This window comes from Lissotriton vulgaris, chromosome 1_1 (genome assembly GCF_964263255.1).
Source record: "Lissotriton vulgaris chromosome 1_1, aLisVul1.2, whole genome shotgun sequence".
Taxonomy (NCBI): Eukaryota; Metazoa; Chordata; class Amphibia; order Caudata; family Salamandridae; genus Lissotriton; species Lissotriton vulgaris.
This window is the reverse complement of record NC_141685.1, coordinates 1,343,600,470-1,343,616,620: the sequence shown is the minus strand read 5'-3', so window position 1 is coordinate 1,343,616,620 and position 16,151 is coordinate 1,343,600,470. Positions and strand designations below refer to the sequence as shown.

Genomic DNA, 16,151 nt, shown 5'->3' with positions numbered 1-16,151 from the left:
AAAGAAGAAAGGGAATGCCAGAGCAAATTGTGCTTTTTAAAGAGCTTCCCTTCCTTCCATCTGTACAGGTACCTGGCGGGTCACACATTGCTCTGCTGTGGCTCACGTCACTACTGGTGTGAACTTGACACAGTGTAGAAATGTGATGCATGCTCACATGATGACTATTTGTGACCTGAAATGCAGACCTGATGCAGTGAGTATCGGTGCTTTCCTTGGTAACAGAAACGTTCTGGTACTCTTGGGGGAGTGGGATGAAGTGCCGGTACTCAGTACTGGTGGGTACCGGCCCATTTAAAGCACTGGTTGTGCTTCCTGTAACCATAAAAGTAAAATGCTATGGTGCACATTGTGGTTGCCAGCACAGTGCACCATTCCCACCTCATGCTCAAGTGAAGTGAAACCTCCATTAATCAGTGGAACCTTCTGCGCAAGTCCAGAAATCGTTCACTGTCGGATAAAGACGAAAGGGGAAATTCAAAACAAGAGTTAGAACGAGGAGGTGCTCCCTGATCCTTAAGAAGGCTCTTTGGGGAACCAGAATTGGATACTAATACAGACATAACTGAAGTAATTTCAAGCAGAGCCCAACAACCTAAGAAGGACATTCTGGCAAAAAACACATCTGTGTATTTAATATTCCTTCAGAAAGAATAAGATTCGCATGATAGAACCACTCAAACTCAAACCTTATGGAAAACTGTGACTACAACAGGGCAGGAAAGAGGGAAAACACTAAAAGACAAAAAGAAAAGGATGCCATTAAGTCATATAGCACCACAAGTGACCACTGCTGATGCCCCACAAAGAACCAGCTTCTGATGAAGAACCAGCAGTTCTGATGCAGGCTCACGGGACCAGTATGAAAGCGCCTCTAAACATGCTGGCACCCTCTTGTAGCCTTGAGATGATGAAAACTATGCAAATCAAGAACTGCACAAAGAGACCAGATCCAGGAATTACAATGACATCTGCAGATAACCTAACTTTTGAATTTGTTGATTTTTTCCATGACACTCTCTGGTGCAGCCATTTGACTAGATCACACCTACTTAATAATTGTTATGCAGTCCCAACTCCAAGATCAGTAACTTTGTATGATAGAAAACGTCAGAACCGATTAATATCTTCAAGGGACGTGACAAGTAACCATGGGAGAAATTAGGTGTAATATCATCTGTTAACTTATCATGGACAACACAGGCCATGTACGCATCATTGGAGTAGATATGACTCCCAGCAGGTCTCCTCCGGGTACATCTTTAAGCAACAACATTCTTGTGAAGATCCAGCCCTGAATGTATAAAAGAAAAGGACAAAACTATAGAACATCGTACTGAAGGGTGTGGTAAGCTTGATGGGAATGTTATATAAAAAGTCAGAAAATTATTCATAACAAAAAAAAGGGAAAATAAATGAGAACATGGGAAGTCCAAGCTCCCAGATCTACCAGCAGCCCCTTTGATGGCCATCCAGCCAAGACAGTCTGGGCTTGGTTTGGGTTTGATTGGTCTTGGATAGTGCAGTGAGAAGTCAAATGTATAAAATGCTGCCTGCTTCTTTTCATCCAACTCATAGCCCCGTCCCCTGGTAGGGAAGATTTATACGACTCCACGAAGGGAGGGAGCAAAAAAGGTAGTACCAACTCTAAAGCAGCTGTCAATTGTCTCCTGGGACATTGCCATCTGAACACCATGATTAGGGATTTTATAAAGCAGCACAATATGTTCTGGTTCCAGGGCTGGGCCCAAGCAGAAATAGCCTAAGATGGCTAGAAAGATTACTCAATGACAGCGAATAAAGTCCATAAGGTCGACCCATGGGAGGCCCAACAGTATGGCTTCCACTAAACTCTACTGCCAAGCACAACAGCAGCCCTACCAAGTGCTCAGAAGAACATGTTACACGTCAAACCTATTGCCTGACCAGGTTTCGCGAGTGACCAGAGGAGAGCAAGCACGAGAAGCGGCAGCAGCGGAACCTCAGGGAGCCACGGGAGCCAGGAGCCAGGAGCCGAGCTGCGCCGCAGGAGCTAGGAGCCACGAGCCGAGCCGCAGGAGCTAGGAGCTGCGAGCCGAGCCACAAGAGCTAGGAGCCGCGAGCCGAGCCACAGGAGCTAGGAGTCGCGAGCCGAGTCGCATGAGCTAGGGGCCGCGAGCCGAGCCACAGGAGCTAGGAGCCGAGCCGCGGGAGCTAGGAGCCGTGGGCCGAGCCGCGGGAGCCGAGCCCCCGAGCCGAAATACTAACAGAAATTCTACATGTCGTCAAGCCAACGGAAAAAAAAGCTGATAAAAACACTCAGATATGATTGATAGAAAAGACATGAAGAATGACATAATAATTGTAGAAGTAAAGTCTCAACGCCCCGAATATGATGGAAGTTGTAAAAAAGAAAAAATCAAGGAATCTACTCATCCAGGGGAAATGCAAATTGTCCAGGAATCAATCTCTACACCTAACATATCAAATTGTGGATTAACAAAAAGACAACGAAAAAGAGCTCGTAAGACCCGGCGAAATGTGAGTAAGCAAATTAGTCAAGAACCAAAGCAAAACTATCCAATATTCTCACAATTGTATAGTCAAAAAAGCAATCATCTTTGTAACAAAAACCCCTCCGGGGTCATGGAAGGAGCAATGTCTCTTTCGCAAGATCCAATTGCAAGTTTGAATAAATCCCTCCAAAGTAATATATCTTCATATACACAATCAAGTAATATACACTTACATGAAGATGCTAAACCAATAAAAAGTGATAAAGAGTGCCTTACTATTGCTAATATTTAAAGTAAAGGAGTTAGGTCCTTGAGGTGTGGGAATGGCTGGACCTTATTATATACGTTTTTTTAGAAAATGCCAACCCACTTTGTTTGGTTTGCTCTGAATTATAAGCAATAGATCAATATTAATTTTGATATTTTAGGTATATTTATTATTACCTTTTCTTTAGATTCTTTTTCTTGAAAAAATTATTGGTTTATGTCAGAAAGACAACACAACACATATAACACATATGTAAATCAACTTATACAAAACATTTACCAAAAGACATTATTACATAAATATATACATTCACTGTACACAACATGGCTTATGCATTTCTATTTTTAACTGTTCCAAAGGCAAATATCAACTCTTCGCCTTATTAACCATCTGTGATTTACAATGATAAGAACAGTAGTGAACAAAGTCACAATCAACCAGAGATAATAAACAATAGTTCTGTGAGTCAATAATTATGAATATTTCTAGTTTTTATCTCCGTTCTGCCGACTATGTGTTGTGTTGTCTTTCTGACATAAACCAATGTTTTTTTCAAGAAAAAGAATCTAAAGAAAAGGTAAAAATAAATATACCTAACATATCAAAATTAATATTGATCTGTTGCTTATAATTCAGAGCAAACCAAACAAAGTGGGTTGGCATTTTCTAAAAAAAACTTACTATTGCTAATAAGCAGGACTTCCCAGTAAATTTTAAATCTTCTGTGAGAGACAACATCACTGAACAAAAACAAGAAAAAATTAAGGGTCCGCCAAAAGAAGGATACAAACAAATAATTGTTAATGGGGATATAACGAATTTGAATTTACGCCCTGATGTTAAAACCGTCCCTAATAGACAAGATTGTAAAAATAGAACCATACATACTTTAACAACTACGGCAAAAAAGGGCGTGGAAGTTTTCAAGGACCAAAACATGGTTAACACTCAAGATAAAGTACAAGCAGATAAAAAAAAACAAAAATCAGATAGCTGTTTAAAAAACAATTCGGAAAAACGCACCGGCCTTTTGAGTGAATATATGGAAAATACAGATTGGAATGACTTGAAAATTTACATGGATAAAAAGGGACTAGTCTGCGAGTTTTGTAAAAACAAATCTATCCCACAAGACCTTACAAACATGGAAGTAGGTAAAAAAATCGACAAAACTGTAAGTACAATAATGAGTGATGGACAAGAAAATATATTAAAACAGGAAAGGGAGACTACGGATAACATTGTACAAATTAGAAACAGAGTCGGCAATACTCAGATAGAACAGAATAGTTCCATCCAAACGGGTATTCAACAAAGTAAACCAGGAGTATCAACAAATAAATTGATCTTCGAGCCAGAATATCAAACAAAGGGAAGTTTGGACTCTTTAAATAGGGGAAACCTAATGAGATTATTTAAGGAGATACCAAAACTGTGTAATATGACAACAGCAGATCTCCTGTCGGTGGAATTCTTGCAAAAGGAAAAAGGATCAGAAAAAGAAATTACTCTGACAACTTGGTCCTCAAAGGAAGTAACAGCTCTGATTTTCTCTGAAAGGGAAAACTTTGATGCATGGGGTATTTATCTATCATATCCAAAATCTTTAAAATACCCGTTCCCACTTTTATCTGATACAGTGATTGTGATGTTACCTGGTAAGGAGATTTGCCCAAAAACTTGTCTAAGGGGGGCTCGAAGTACTACTCCTAAAAACACCGAGCAGGTAAATAACATATTCGAGACAACAAATCAGAACGGAGTTTGTTTAAACCAACCGTCAGAAGGAGTTTATGATTGGTCATGGGTGCCCTATTTCTTAAGCCAAAAACAATCCTGATGAATTTGACAAATCACATAGGTTAAATCCCTCCGTGACACACCCGGATACCCCAAAGGAATACAAAATAAAAATCTGCTCATGGAATATCCACGGGTTTAATGAAACGGGCCATGATCTGGATACTCAGTTGTTTTTACAAAGTTTTGACATCATCCTTTTACAGGAAACTTGGAACTTGAATCCTAATCCTATCACTGGATATGTAGAAATCCATGTTCTGGCAGAACAAATTTATAAATATGGGCATCCAAGAGGTGGGTAGTCCACCTTTGTAACAGAAAAATTAGATTGGCAAATGGAAGAACTCGATACGGGTGAAAGCTGGATACAGGTTGTGAAAATGGAAGGCAAGAACTCTGTAAATAAAATGCCCTGGCAGCTGTTGCTGTTAAACATATATGTTCACCCAATTAAAAAGCTGAAAAAAGAAAAGTTTGTATGCCTGATCAACTTAATCAAGGTCTTACAGAAAAGTTATCAAAATTGTGAGTTGATAATCGCAGGTGATTTTAATTCCAACTTAATATGGAACAAGTCAAATAAGAGTTTGCGTCAAAAGGAAACAGAGGCTAATGAATTTAAAAGCGATTTGGACACTTTAGGATTACATATTCTTAATGGGACAAGAAAGGAAGATCAACCGGCAAGGATCACTTTTTTAAGTGGGAAGACCCAATCAATTATTGACTATACTATGGTCAGTAAAGAACTTTTCACCTCAGTGGACGCATTTTTCATACAATCCCGCCCGGAAAGTGACCATTTGCCGCAAATATTGACCATCAATGCAAGGCTGTTTGCAAAAGAGAATACATCTGCTCTAACAGCAATCCCGGTAACATACAATCTGAAGAAATGAAAATAGCGTGGTACGAATGTTACACAAATAATGGATGCTGCTCAACAATTTATAACCAATGGTGGGGAGCAGTGTACAAAGTCACCAGAAGATTCTTGGGAACAATTAGGAAAGTTTCTTCTAAATAAATTTCCCGTCATACCGGGACGTCGAGGCCAACAAAATGAAATATATGAACCATGGTTCGATATCAAGCTGCGAAACCTGAAGAGGGAAATTACAAGAGATTCGAGAAAAGTATTTATGGCAGTAAAATCTGGAAAATCCGTTATAAACAACAATATTAAAGAAATTAAGAAAAACTTTAAAGAGAAATGTAGACAGGCAAAAAAGAAACGTAAGGAAAAGATCTGTGAAAAATTACTCTGGGCCAGTAAATTACCTAACAGTTGTGACTTCTGGGGCATAATAAATAAGCTAACTAAGGGAACAAGAATGTCACAAAAAGCGGGAATAAGTGAGAAAAGTTGGGAATTACATATACACAATGTATATAATAATATCATTCATGAGGTGTTGAAGAAATCAGAACCTGGGCCAGACACTCCGCAGGAGGATAAAAATACAAAAATTGGCCTTGACCCCTTTTCAGGGAAAATATCACAACATGAAGAAACTTTAGTTCAGCTCAATAAGGTTCTATATGAAAATAGTTTACAGGATTCAATTTATAACGACTCAAACATTTTAATTGACAATAACCGGCTAAAAGAAATAATTAAAAAATTGAAAACAGAAGGAGCAGCAGGGCCTAATGGACTTCCGAATGCAATCTTCAAACACGATATAGAATTTTGGGCAAATCTTTTCACTCCACTTTTTAATTACTTGTATATACAAAATAAGATCATTAATTCGTGGAAAGGGAGCATTTTTCATCCTATATATAAAAACGGTAATCGCAATGAGCCTAGTAATTATAGGCTCATTGCTTTAACGGATGTTGATGCAAAACTCTATGCCTCCTGCTTATTATTACATCTACATGACTGGATGGAGGGGAAAGGTTTAATTCCCAAATATCCAACTGGTTTTAGGCAAGGAATGGGCACAAGCACAAACCTGTCAGCGATTGCACTCCTTACAGAGAAAGCAATTTTAAGGAAATCGGGTTTATTTGTATGTTCTATTGATTTAAAATCGGCTTTTGACAGGGTTTCACGAGAACGACTATGGTCAAAATTGAAAGGATGGGGGATACCGCAACAACTGATAAACTCTATAATATCCCTCCATAGTGAAACCTGGGCCCGGCTGAAGCTGGGCATCAGCCAAGATAAATATAACAAATGAGTTGAAACAGGGGTGTGTCCTGGCTCCGAGCCTTTTTAATTTGTTCCTTGCAGACCTAGATAACCACTTGTCAAAAGTTAATAGCCATCCTCCGAAATTGGCAGAGATCACATACAGTATCTGCAATATGCAGATGATATAGTGGTCTTAAGCCAAACCCCTATTGGTTTGCAAAGAGTTATCGGCCATCTGATTATCTACCTAGACCAACAGGGGCTGGAGCTAAATAGGAAAAAAACTAAGGTGGTGCATTTAGTCGGCCCAAGACCTAAAACAAAATTCAAGTGGTTCGACAATTGTAAAGAAATAGAGGAAGTTGGCAGCTATAAGTATCTGGGTATTAATTTAGGGCGCTGCATGTCCTTCAAAGATCAAAAAAGTGCAATAAGAGCAAAAGCCCAAACTTTAATTTTTGCCTATAAACAGCACCAATTAAAATTGAGTTGTCCATCTTACAGTCATCTTTTAAAAACAATGGCAGCGCAATTACTCCCTGCATTGACTTACTGACTTGAAATATGGCATGGTAGGGAATCTGGAATTTTAAACGATTTACAAACAAAAGTGTATAAAGCTGTCTTTCATCTCCCAAGAGCAGCGTCACCAGCACAGATTCGCCTGGAATTTGGACTCCAAAATCAGAAATTCCAGAGGCAATCTGTCTTTGTGAAATTATGTTGGAAATTTCGCTCTTCGGAACAGGGCACCTTGAATAATCTATGCTAGTCAGTAATAAAGGCCCAGTTTGATGAAAAAATCCTGTGTTCATGGGGTGAATACCTAAGAATAGCTCTCGAAGAACTGGGCATTCAAGAGGCATGGGATAGCAAGATGGAGAGAGTGGCGTTCAACAAAGTGTGCAACGGTTCCACAAAACAATTATCTTTTTTAGAAGACAAAAACACAATGGTAAAAAGGCGACATTCCTGGACAGTGATAAATTCGTATGTAAATTTAAAAGCTCATTTTAATTTATTCCTGAAAAAGAAGTTTATGCTGTATCGGTTTGGGGGATACGAAACAAAGGATTTGCAACCAAGTTGGAAAGGGAAATACGATAATGCAACTTGCAGATTATGCGGATATCACAAGGAGTCCCTTTGTCACATGATGTGTGTCTGTCCAGCAGTTGGTGAAGCAAGAAAAACGATCTTAAAAACCATCTTAACAGAACTTACCATACGTACTTGCAGGCAGACCATTACCTGTTTGGCAGGGGGGTCATCAAACATCTTAATCTGTAGAGGGGTAAAGCTTTTAAACATGATTGACTCACTTTTAAAAAAAGCGGACATTGAATCAGGAAATACCGTTACTAATGAATTGTAAAATCTCGTATTTATCCAGACACCATGATGCACTTTATCATGAATACGGTTACTAGATGAGTGGAATATTTTTTTCCTTTTCTATTTATTAAGATTTAATGATATATATTTTATTGTGAAATTGTTTTTTAATATACTTCGTAGTAAATTTTAAAGTGTTACATTTTATGGTTGTAAAAAAACAAATAAAGATGTTCTTTCTATTGCCTGAGATCATAGATATCTTCAATGTTTATAGGCAGATTGTGATTGCTCTACAACAGTAGGACAAATAAAGATCTCCTCGAGCTCTGATTCATAGTGTGATCTCCAGCACCGTCCTCATCTCTTTCCTCGTGCTCTGATGCATGTTGCACTTACTTTCTTGCACCTTATAGACTGATGTATGAAAAGTTATTTGCCAATTTCCTCCTCATGAACCGATGCAATTTGCCCCTCGAGCCATGCTGCATTCTCTGCCGGATGCCCTCTTCCAGCTTAATGTGCCAAAGCATGCTGTTCTCTCTGGCAATGTCTCCGTATGCTATGATGCATGCTACACAGGGTCGGACTGGCCAATAGGGCAATTAGGCAGTGCCTGATAGACTTGTCTAACATATGAGTGGAAGCGGACAGGTCTTTTTTTTGCAGTTTTGAGCCGGTTTTACGGACAGTTGGGCCAGTTTGTGCTGTTGGTGTTAGTGATATTACCATTTTTTTAGCTATCTGCTTTGCTAATCTGGTAACTTATATTTGTGTACCCTGGGCCTATTTTTTGTCCCAGTACGACCCTGATGCTGTGTCATATTTTGGCGTTTTCTGACACGTTCCCACGTCTTGGCCTGACGTGTTGCGCTCTCTGACAATATTCCCACGTGCAGTCATGCATGTTGAGCTCTCGGGCGCCATCCCCGTCTGACGCGTGAGGTGCTCTCTCTGGCTCTTTTCCCGACTGACGCTCTGGGCGTGAGGTGCTCTCTCTGGCTCCTTTGCCGCCTGACGCTCTGGGCGTGAGGTGCTCTCTCTGGCTCCTTTGCCGCCTCACACCTCGCGCGCCCTCCCCTGCCCGCGAGGCCCGCCTGCGCCGGCGGCTCGCGGCGCCGAGTTACGGTAGTTCCTCAGAACATATGGCTCGCGTCAGGCTGGCGGCCTCGGCCGGGGCGTGAGCTGTGGAGTTTGGAAAGGCTCAGCTGGGCGTATTATGATGTGGAAAGTTTGAAAGGCGTTGCACGCGGGCCCGGCCCACCGCTGCTGTCAATTTATTTCTCGTGGGCACGCCTGGGTCTGCCCCGCGCCCGGCCCCTTCCTGCCCCGGAGTCATTTGTGTGTTCCCTGGAATTGGAGGCGCACGGCCGGGAGGACCGGTTGTTCCCATCCGAGGCTGTGTGTAAAGCCATACCTTCTTTTCTGAACTGGTCGAGGGCGCCATGGGTGCCTACGAGTGGCACCATTGACGGGGGCTGTGTCGCTGACGTCGACGCTGGGCAGCTGGGGGACCCTGGAGGCGTTGGCACCATGAAGGCACCTCAGAAGAGCTCGGGGCGAACCGACCAGATGCTGGGCGCGATGGCAGATATTCTCAGCTCCTTCGGGCTCCCGAGTCACCAGTGGGTGAGTGGCACATGTTTGCAGGGCAGGACTGACAGCTTCTGCGGTAGGTGTGCCGAGTGGCACAGCGTGTAGTGAAGGGGTGACAGGGAGGTCAGGTCGGTGAATGGCTACACATTAGGAGTTTTGGAAATAGGCCTCCAGGGGATGCCCACACTAGCTAAGGGCATCATTAGAAATTGTGCCAAAACCGGGGCTGACATTAATGATCGTTTGCAGAGTGATGCCCTTACTAATGCTGGCACTGCTAACAGCGTCCAGGGACATGCCGACATCGAGGGAGGCTCAGATGGTGCCCACGCTGATGCTGGCGTTATATATTCTGCCAAGGAACTGCGCTCACGCTTAATGCTGGCATGGATCGCGATGCTCAACTGTTTTTTACATGAAGACTGCTGTTGGGGTAGTGCTCAGAGAATAACCATACTAAGGCTGGCATTGGTTATAATGCCCAGAGGATGCCCATGGTAAGGCTGGCATTAATAATCGTGTTCACCAGAAGTTCGTACTTGATAGTAGTGTACAGTGGATGGCCCTCCAAGGCAGGCACTAGTAATAATGCTAATTGGATCCTTTCCCTAAGGCTTGTACTAGTATCTTGTAAGCTTGGCACTGGCATTGGTACTGTATTTAACAATAATGCCGATTGTGACATTGATATTGATGCTTACACCGAGGCTGGCATTAATATTAGTTTCACAGGAATGCCCAAAGGTAGGCTGGCCTTGTTATTGGCGCACTGGCCATGCTCACAGTGTGGATGCCCACCGTGAGGCTGGCACTGTCTGGGACTTGCCCACAGTAAGACTGGAAGTGAGAAGGATGCCCGGGGAGATGTTCAGACTAAGAATGCTATTTACAGCTGGGCACCATTGTGTGGGTGCAGTGAAGGTGGCATGGGTCACAATGCTAGGAAGTAGAGGCTCAAAAGAAGTTCTACATTGTCGCGCCTAGACGCCCAATTCGAGGATTTATATGCAATAGATAAGGGCGCTGAATCGGTCAGTTATTGAATAGTTCTCGGTGAGACGCACACACTCAGTCTGGCATTCATAATAGATCTTTAGAGCCGATGCCCACACTGAGGCTGGCGCTCGTAATATTGATCACATGCCCATGCTCACAGCAAAGGTGGCATTGACAATAGAGCTGCGGAGGGGTCGCCCGTAGTAATACTGGTATTGATAATAAATAGTGCTTAGTGGATAATGGAGTTGATAATAAAGCTCCGGGTTGAATACCCACCCTAAGGCTGGCATTGCTACCGTGACCAACTCTAGCGTGTGTAGCTGGATTCGCTGCGATATATGACCACCTTGTTCGTTCACCCCTCTGGAGGGCAGCTACATGAGCTAGGAAACCGCAACCAGGCCATGCCCTGGGGTAGTCACCATGCCCCTCAGGTGGGCTCCTGTTCACCAGAGCAGCAGGCGCTGAGCGGGGTGACTCTAGACACGCGTGGATGTGTTACACTGACCTCTTCCACACCTCCCTGCTGTGGACAGCGGCCCCTGGAGGTCTGCACTGCCGCGCCAGGCCCAGTGACCGCAGCAAGGCCCTGCACAGGGTATCTGGGCTCCTCGAACCATCACTGCAGGTGCCAGGTCCACGGAGACAGGTGGCACCTGAGAAACCCACCAGTGTGCCTGCATGGCCGTACGGCTGGCAGATGCCGCCTTTGGAATCACACAAGCAACACGCCTCAAAACAGAGTCTCTCGGTCCTCTGAGATCCCCACCCAGCAGGGCAGTCCCTTACCTCACCACCCGTCCCCGAGGATGCCCCCGGGCTCACCCCATATGCACTCCCAGTGGGAGTAGCCGGTGGACCTTGTTTCACAGTGCTGGCCTCCCCGTCTCACGCCTAATTGTGTGTGGGAGGGTGCGCGCCTGCTTTGGGAGCTGCACTGGCGCCGCCTGGCATCAGCAGAAGGCTGGCTGTGCCACCCTGCCCACTCTCTGAACAAGAGAACACATTGGGGTTGGTTTCTCTCTGTCAGCAGTACTTCCACGCGAGGCTGGCGATGAGCCTACAACCCAGTAGGCGCTGGGTGCCAAGGGGACAGGGGGATTGCCAGGAATGTGAACGAGGGCCTGGCACGGTTCCGTCTATACCTGTGGATCACGGGGTCCCTCAGATTCCCGCACACTCTCTGTCCGTGGGCAAACATGCCTCGAACGCGGCACTCCTGCGTTTGAGGGGGTGCACTGCAGAACTCCAGGTATCTCACGGCAGCCGTAAATAGGTCATTGAGCCATTGTCAGTTCTGTGTTTTCTCAATCTTGTAGCCCAGCATTTACAGCTGAAAAGGTGGTCTCTGGGGCAGCCGTGGGCAGAACATTTTAAATGTGTTATTTCTACACAGATCTCAGGTAGTTTCATGTTAGCCGTAATAGCTCATACCCTCCTCGTTCCTTCTTTGTATATTTCGAATTTTTGTCCTGGATTCCTAATGAAGGAGCTGGCACTCTGTGTGACCTTCGGCAGATTGTTTTTATTGCATTGTGCCTCGACATATGCATCTCACTCTTTCCCAGTGCCAGGCAGAACAGCTGAAGCGGGGTTTGGGTGCTTGGTTACCAGTAAAGAGCAGGCTCTGAGCTGCAAGCAGATGCGCAGCATTGGAAGATTCCTTTAACCTCTGAAGCACCGTGGTATAACTTGCCCCATGCTTTCTTGGAAAGTATTAGTACTGGCACGGCTGCTTGTAATTTTAGTTAATAATGGTTACTTTTTATTACCTGGCATTTTTGGATTGCACGAGCTCAAATTGTGGCGATGGGGCCTTTATTTCTCTGCCATACATTTAAAGTACTATCCAAAGTACTTTCGGGAAAGACCAAGTTTCCTTTGCTAGGAGAAAGAATGGGTGTTATCAGGCTGTCTTGAAAACATGGAATGTACGCAGGGGCGTAGAGCAAGCCCTGCAGCGCAAGGCTCCCTAACCCGCAATTTAGTCCTATTTAGGACAAGGCCATTGGATATCTCTGAGATAGGGGAGACTCAGGGGCCTCTCATCTCATATTAAAGGGGGCACAGTCATTTTGCCGTAAACCACTAAATGCACGGTAGAGCTTCCTTGGTGTGATTGGGCCTATCTTGGCAGAGTCCTCTTTCACAGGGCATCCGAGCTGTACATCACACAAGCCTTTCATTTTCCACACTCTGCTGTGTCAACAGCTACCTGACAGCTGCGCAGCAGTCTGACACAGCCGTTGTGCAGCACTGGTGTGCTGGAAAGAGAGCCCTTGGTTTCCATTCTCCCATCATGCACCGTGCCCTGTGACATTGTCCCCTTCTCACATGTTGACTACTGCAAAAAGAACAATTGATGGACGGAATGTTGAACAATATCAAACATTCACCCCCAATACAGAGATCTAGGCCTAAATAAATTGTTTTTTTTGCCCACCATGCCATTCCAATTTAGACCCAGAGATATGTAAATCAGTCTTGACCCTGCTCCCAATAGGAACAGTCCAGCCCGAACTGCCCTGGACCGGAGACAAGCATCCTAGTACAAGTTTCAGGTATCACCTCATATCAGCCAGGCTAGCTTTACCACTATGTCATGTGGAGAAGTGTGGCTCAATGATTAGAGTGGCAGACCCTGATGCAGAGGTCTAGCCCGGGACCAGGGGTCAATTCCCTGCCTCGGCGTGTCTTGGGCTCAAAAATTCCACAGACCTGATAATTCTCGCCTCCGTGCCTATTCCAATCATGGAGTCCCACTCTGCAACTCTGGGCAATAGCTTGCTTAATCTCCACAACGGCCCCCACAACGCTAAGGATGCCTGGCCTCCACCTTGGGGGTGCCCAGGAGTGGACGCCTCACAGGGAAAGCCAGGATGGGTTCCACAGTGGTATTTGTACAAGCGCCTTGAGTCCCTTGCGGGTGAGTAGTGCTCTATACAGGTATCAATTTACATAGTGAGCAGGGGACCCACGTCTGGGCATACCCGTCCCACTCAGGGTAACAAATACAAAACAATAATTGATGGAAGTAATGCTGAACAATGTCAAACATTGGCCACCAGTAGAGATCTCGGCCTAAAACCATTCTTTTTTTTACCCACCATACCATTCCAGTTTAAACCCAGCCATATACATATCAGTCTTGACCCTGGGAACTGATTTGCAAATGGTGGGGTCTAAACTGGGGTGGCATGGTGAGCAAAAGAAGGATGGATTTAACCCAGATTGCTTGATTGGAGGTGAATGTTTGATCTGTTCTGCATTCGGTCCATCATTTGTTTGTCTTTTGCTTTCTCACCCATGTTGTCTGAGGGCGGCACAAAGACTTGGGCAGTTCACTGGGTTTTCCTTCACTGCTGGGTCTGCCCTGCTTCCAGTCTGTGAAAGTCCCCTCCAGAGAGTACCTCCTGCCGAAGAAATGTCTGCCCACTTGCTCCCCGCCAATGAGCTGCCTGCTTGTGGAGAACCTGAGACTGAGTAGCCACAACATCCTGGCAGTAAGGCAGGGCCACTGAAAGCATGCGATTCTGCGGCCGTGCTGTTTTCCGTATATAATGCACAATGTACACATGTTATACAAACAATGTTTCTAGCTTAAACCGGTCAAAACTTACCAAAATTTCGCTACAAGTATTGCCGCACAGTGGAAAGCCCAATGCAAAGATTGCCTGTTTTTTCGTTGCTTACACGGTGTTTGGAAGTTTAACTGGAGCTAATGATGTGAAACCTTTGCCCAGACAGTGTTAACATGTGTGAAAATGACAACATTGTGAAGTAACACGGTCACAAAATGTGTAGCAGTAGGTCGCATCATTTACTTTATCCTACCGGATAATATAGTCAACCCTGATACATAATTTGGTTATCTCTCTTGCCGCATAATTCTAGTGGTCCTGTAGGGAGATCCAGTTACTGCCGAGATAGCCCTCTTGGAAGTTGGTCCGTTTTGTAGGCGTGCTGCTTGCCCTGCTCCAGCGCCTAGAGGTCACTGTTCATGGACAAGCACTAGTCATTGTCTAATAAGCCTCCGCTGAGCTGGAGTTATTGGTCATCCTGGCGTGCGCGTGCTGCACTCCGGTCCCCTCAGTTCACCCGGCGGGAGCGGCAGCTGCACAACCCCGTGAAGAAAAACAAGCTTTGCTGCCAAGAACATTTTCAGGACCAGGGGCACAATGCCGGTGATACCGGTGAAATAAGATGCTACCGCGTTTGTGTATTCTATTACATTGGTCCCATTTGTTGGCCACCTGCCACAAACTTCCTGTGAATGATACACTATTTGAACGATTTGTGGAAATGACCAGATATTGCCCTTTGTATCGTCGTTTTTACCGTGTGGCCGTTTTCCTCGGTAAAGAGTTTTTTCTTTTGAGTTAAATGCTCTGCCTGGACAGCCTTTGTGTACTTGGCGCTGAACTGCTGATTGTACTGTATTTCCCCCTAGCGCCTCCTGCGCATTGTGGCGCCGACTCTGGCCCAGCCATGCCAGAGGGAGCCCGAGGGAGGGGGGGTAGGGTGTAATTTGTCCTGAGAGACTCAGATTTGGTCCGATGGGTCCACGGGAGTTAGCCCAGAGGCTTATTTAGGGCGACCTAGCAGGGGCGGCCTTAGGCATGTGCAAGCTGTGCACCTGCACAGGGCCACCAAACCCCAGGGGCCACCACGCCAATATATATCCTTAATATAATAATCCTCTGAGGATGGATACATATTTGCATGGCGGCCCCTGGCAGGGATTTGGCGGCCTCCGGCTCAGTTCCACTTCCAAACACCTTCCTGAGCTCCGGGAGGGGGTGGGGGGCACTACCTACGCTCCCTGCCCAGGGCCACCATGAGCCTAGAGCCGCCCCTGGACCTAGCTCCTCATCTAGCTACAGGCCAGGCATATTAAGAGACCCCCACCCTTTCTTCTCCTTTGAACACCCTATCTTGCATCTGCTTCTCGGGCTCTCTTCTCCTCGGCCCCTCTCTGCCCCCTTTCTCTGTCCTTTTCCTTCACCTGCCTGAGAGAAGCCTCCTCGGCCCCCTCTGTCCTGCCTGTCTCTCTTCGCCTCAGCCTCCCACTGTCTCTCTCCTCAGTTTTCCTCTGTATCGTTTCCCTTTGCTCTCCCCTGTTCCGCGCCCCCATCTGTTTCCCCTTTATCTCCCCTCTCTCTCTTCACACTGCCCCCCTCTCTGTTCTGTTCAGCTCCTTCCATCACTTCTCCTCAGCTGCGGGTCTGCCCCTCCCTCATCTCTTCTTTTCCTGCCTCCTCAACCTCCCCTAGCTCGGCTTTCTCCGTCCCCCTCTCATCTACCGCCCTCTCCTTCTTATCTCTGCTCTCCCTTCGCCTTCTCTCATTTTCCCTTCTAAGCCCCGCCTTCTCTTCTAATCACTTCACCTCTCTCCTCGGTTTTCCAGTTTCTCTGCCTCTCCAGAAAGGGTCTTTCTGTTTTTTTCCCCTCAGTCCCGCCAGTCTTTCTCGTCCCATTGAGTTCCCTCTGTGTGTCTCCCGAGTTCCCT

At 45.3% G+C, this 16,151-nt stretch overlaps 1 protein-coding gene across 1 annotated transcript in view; it reads left to right on the top strand.

The window, feature by feature from the left end:
* The first annotated feature begins 9,375 nt into the window (after positions 1 to 9,375).
* Positions 9,376 to 16,151, top strand: part of ARHGEF25 (Rho guanine nucleotide exchange factor 25) — a 922,723-nt gene continuing 915,947 nt past the window's right edge. Inside the window, exon 1 of the mRNA XM_086966567.1 lies at positions 9,376 to 9,676. Within this exon, the coding sequence (XP_086822693.1) occupies positions 9,581 to 9,676 (96 nt within the window). The 5' untranslated portion in view covers positions 9,376 to 9,580. The remainder of the gene's footprint in view (positions 9,677 to 16,151) is intronic.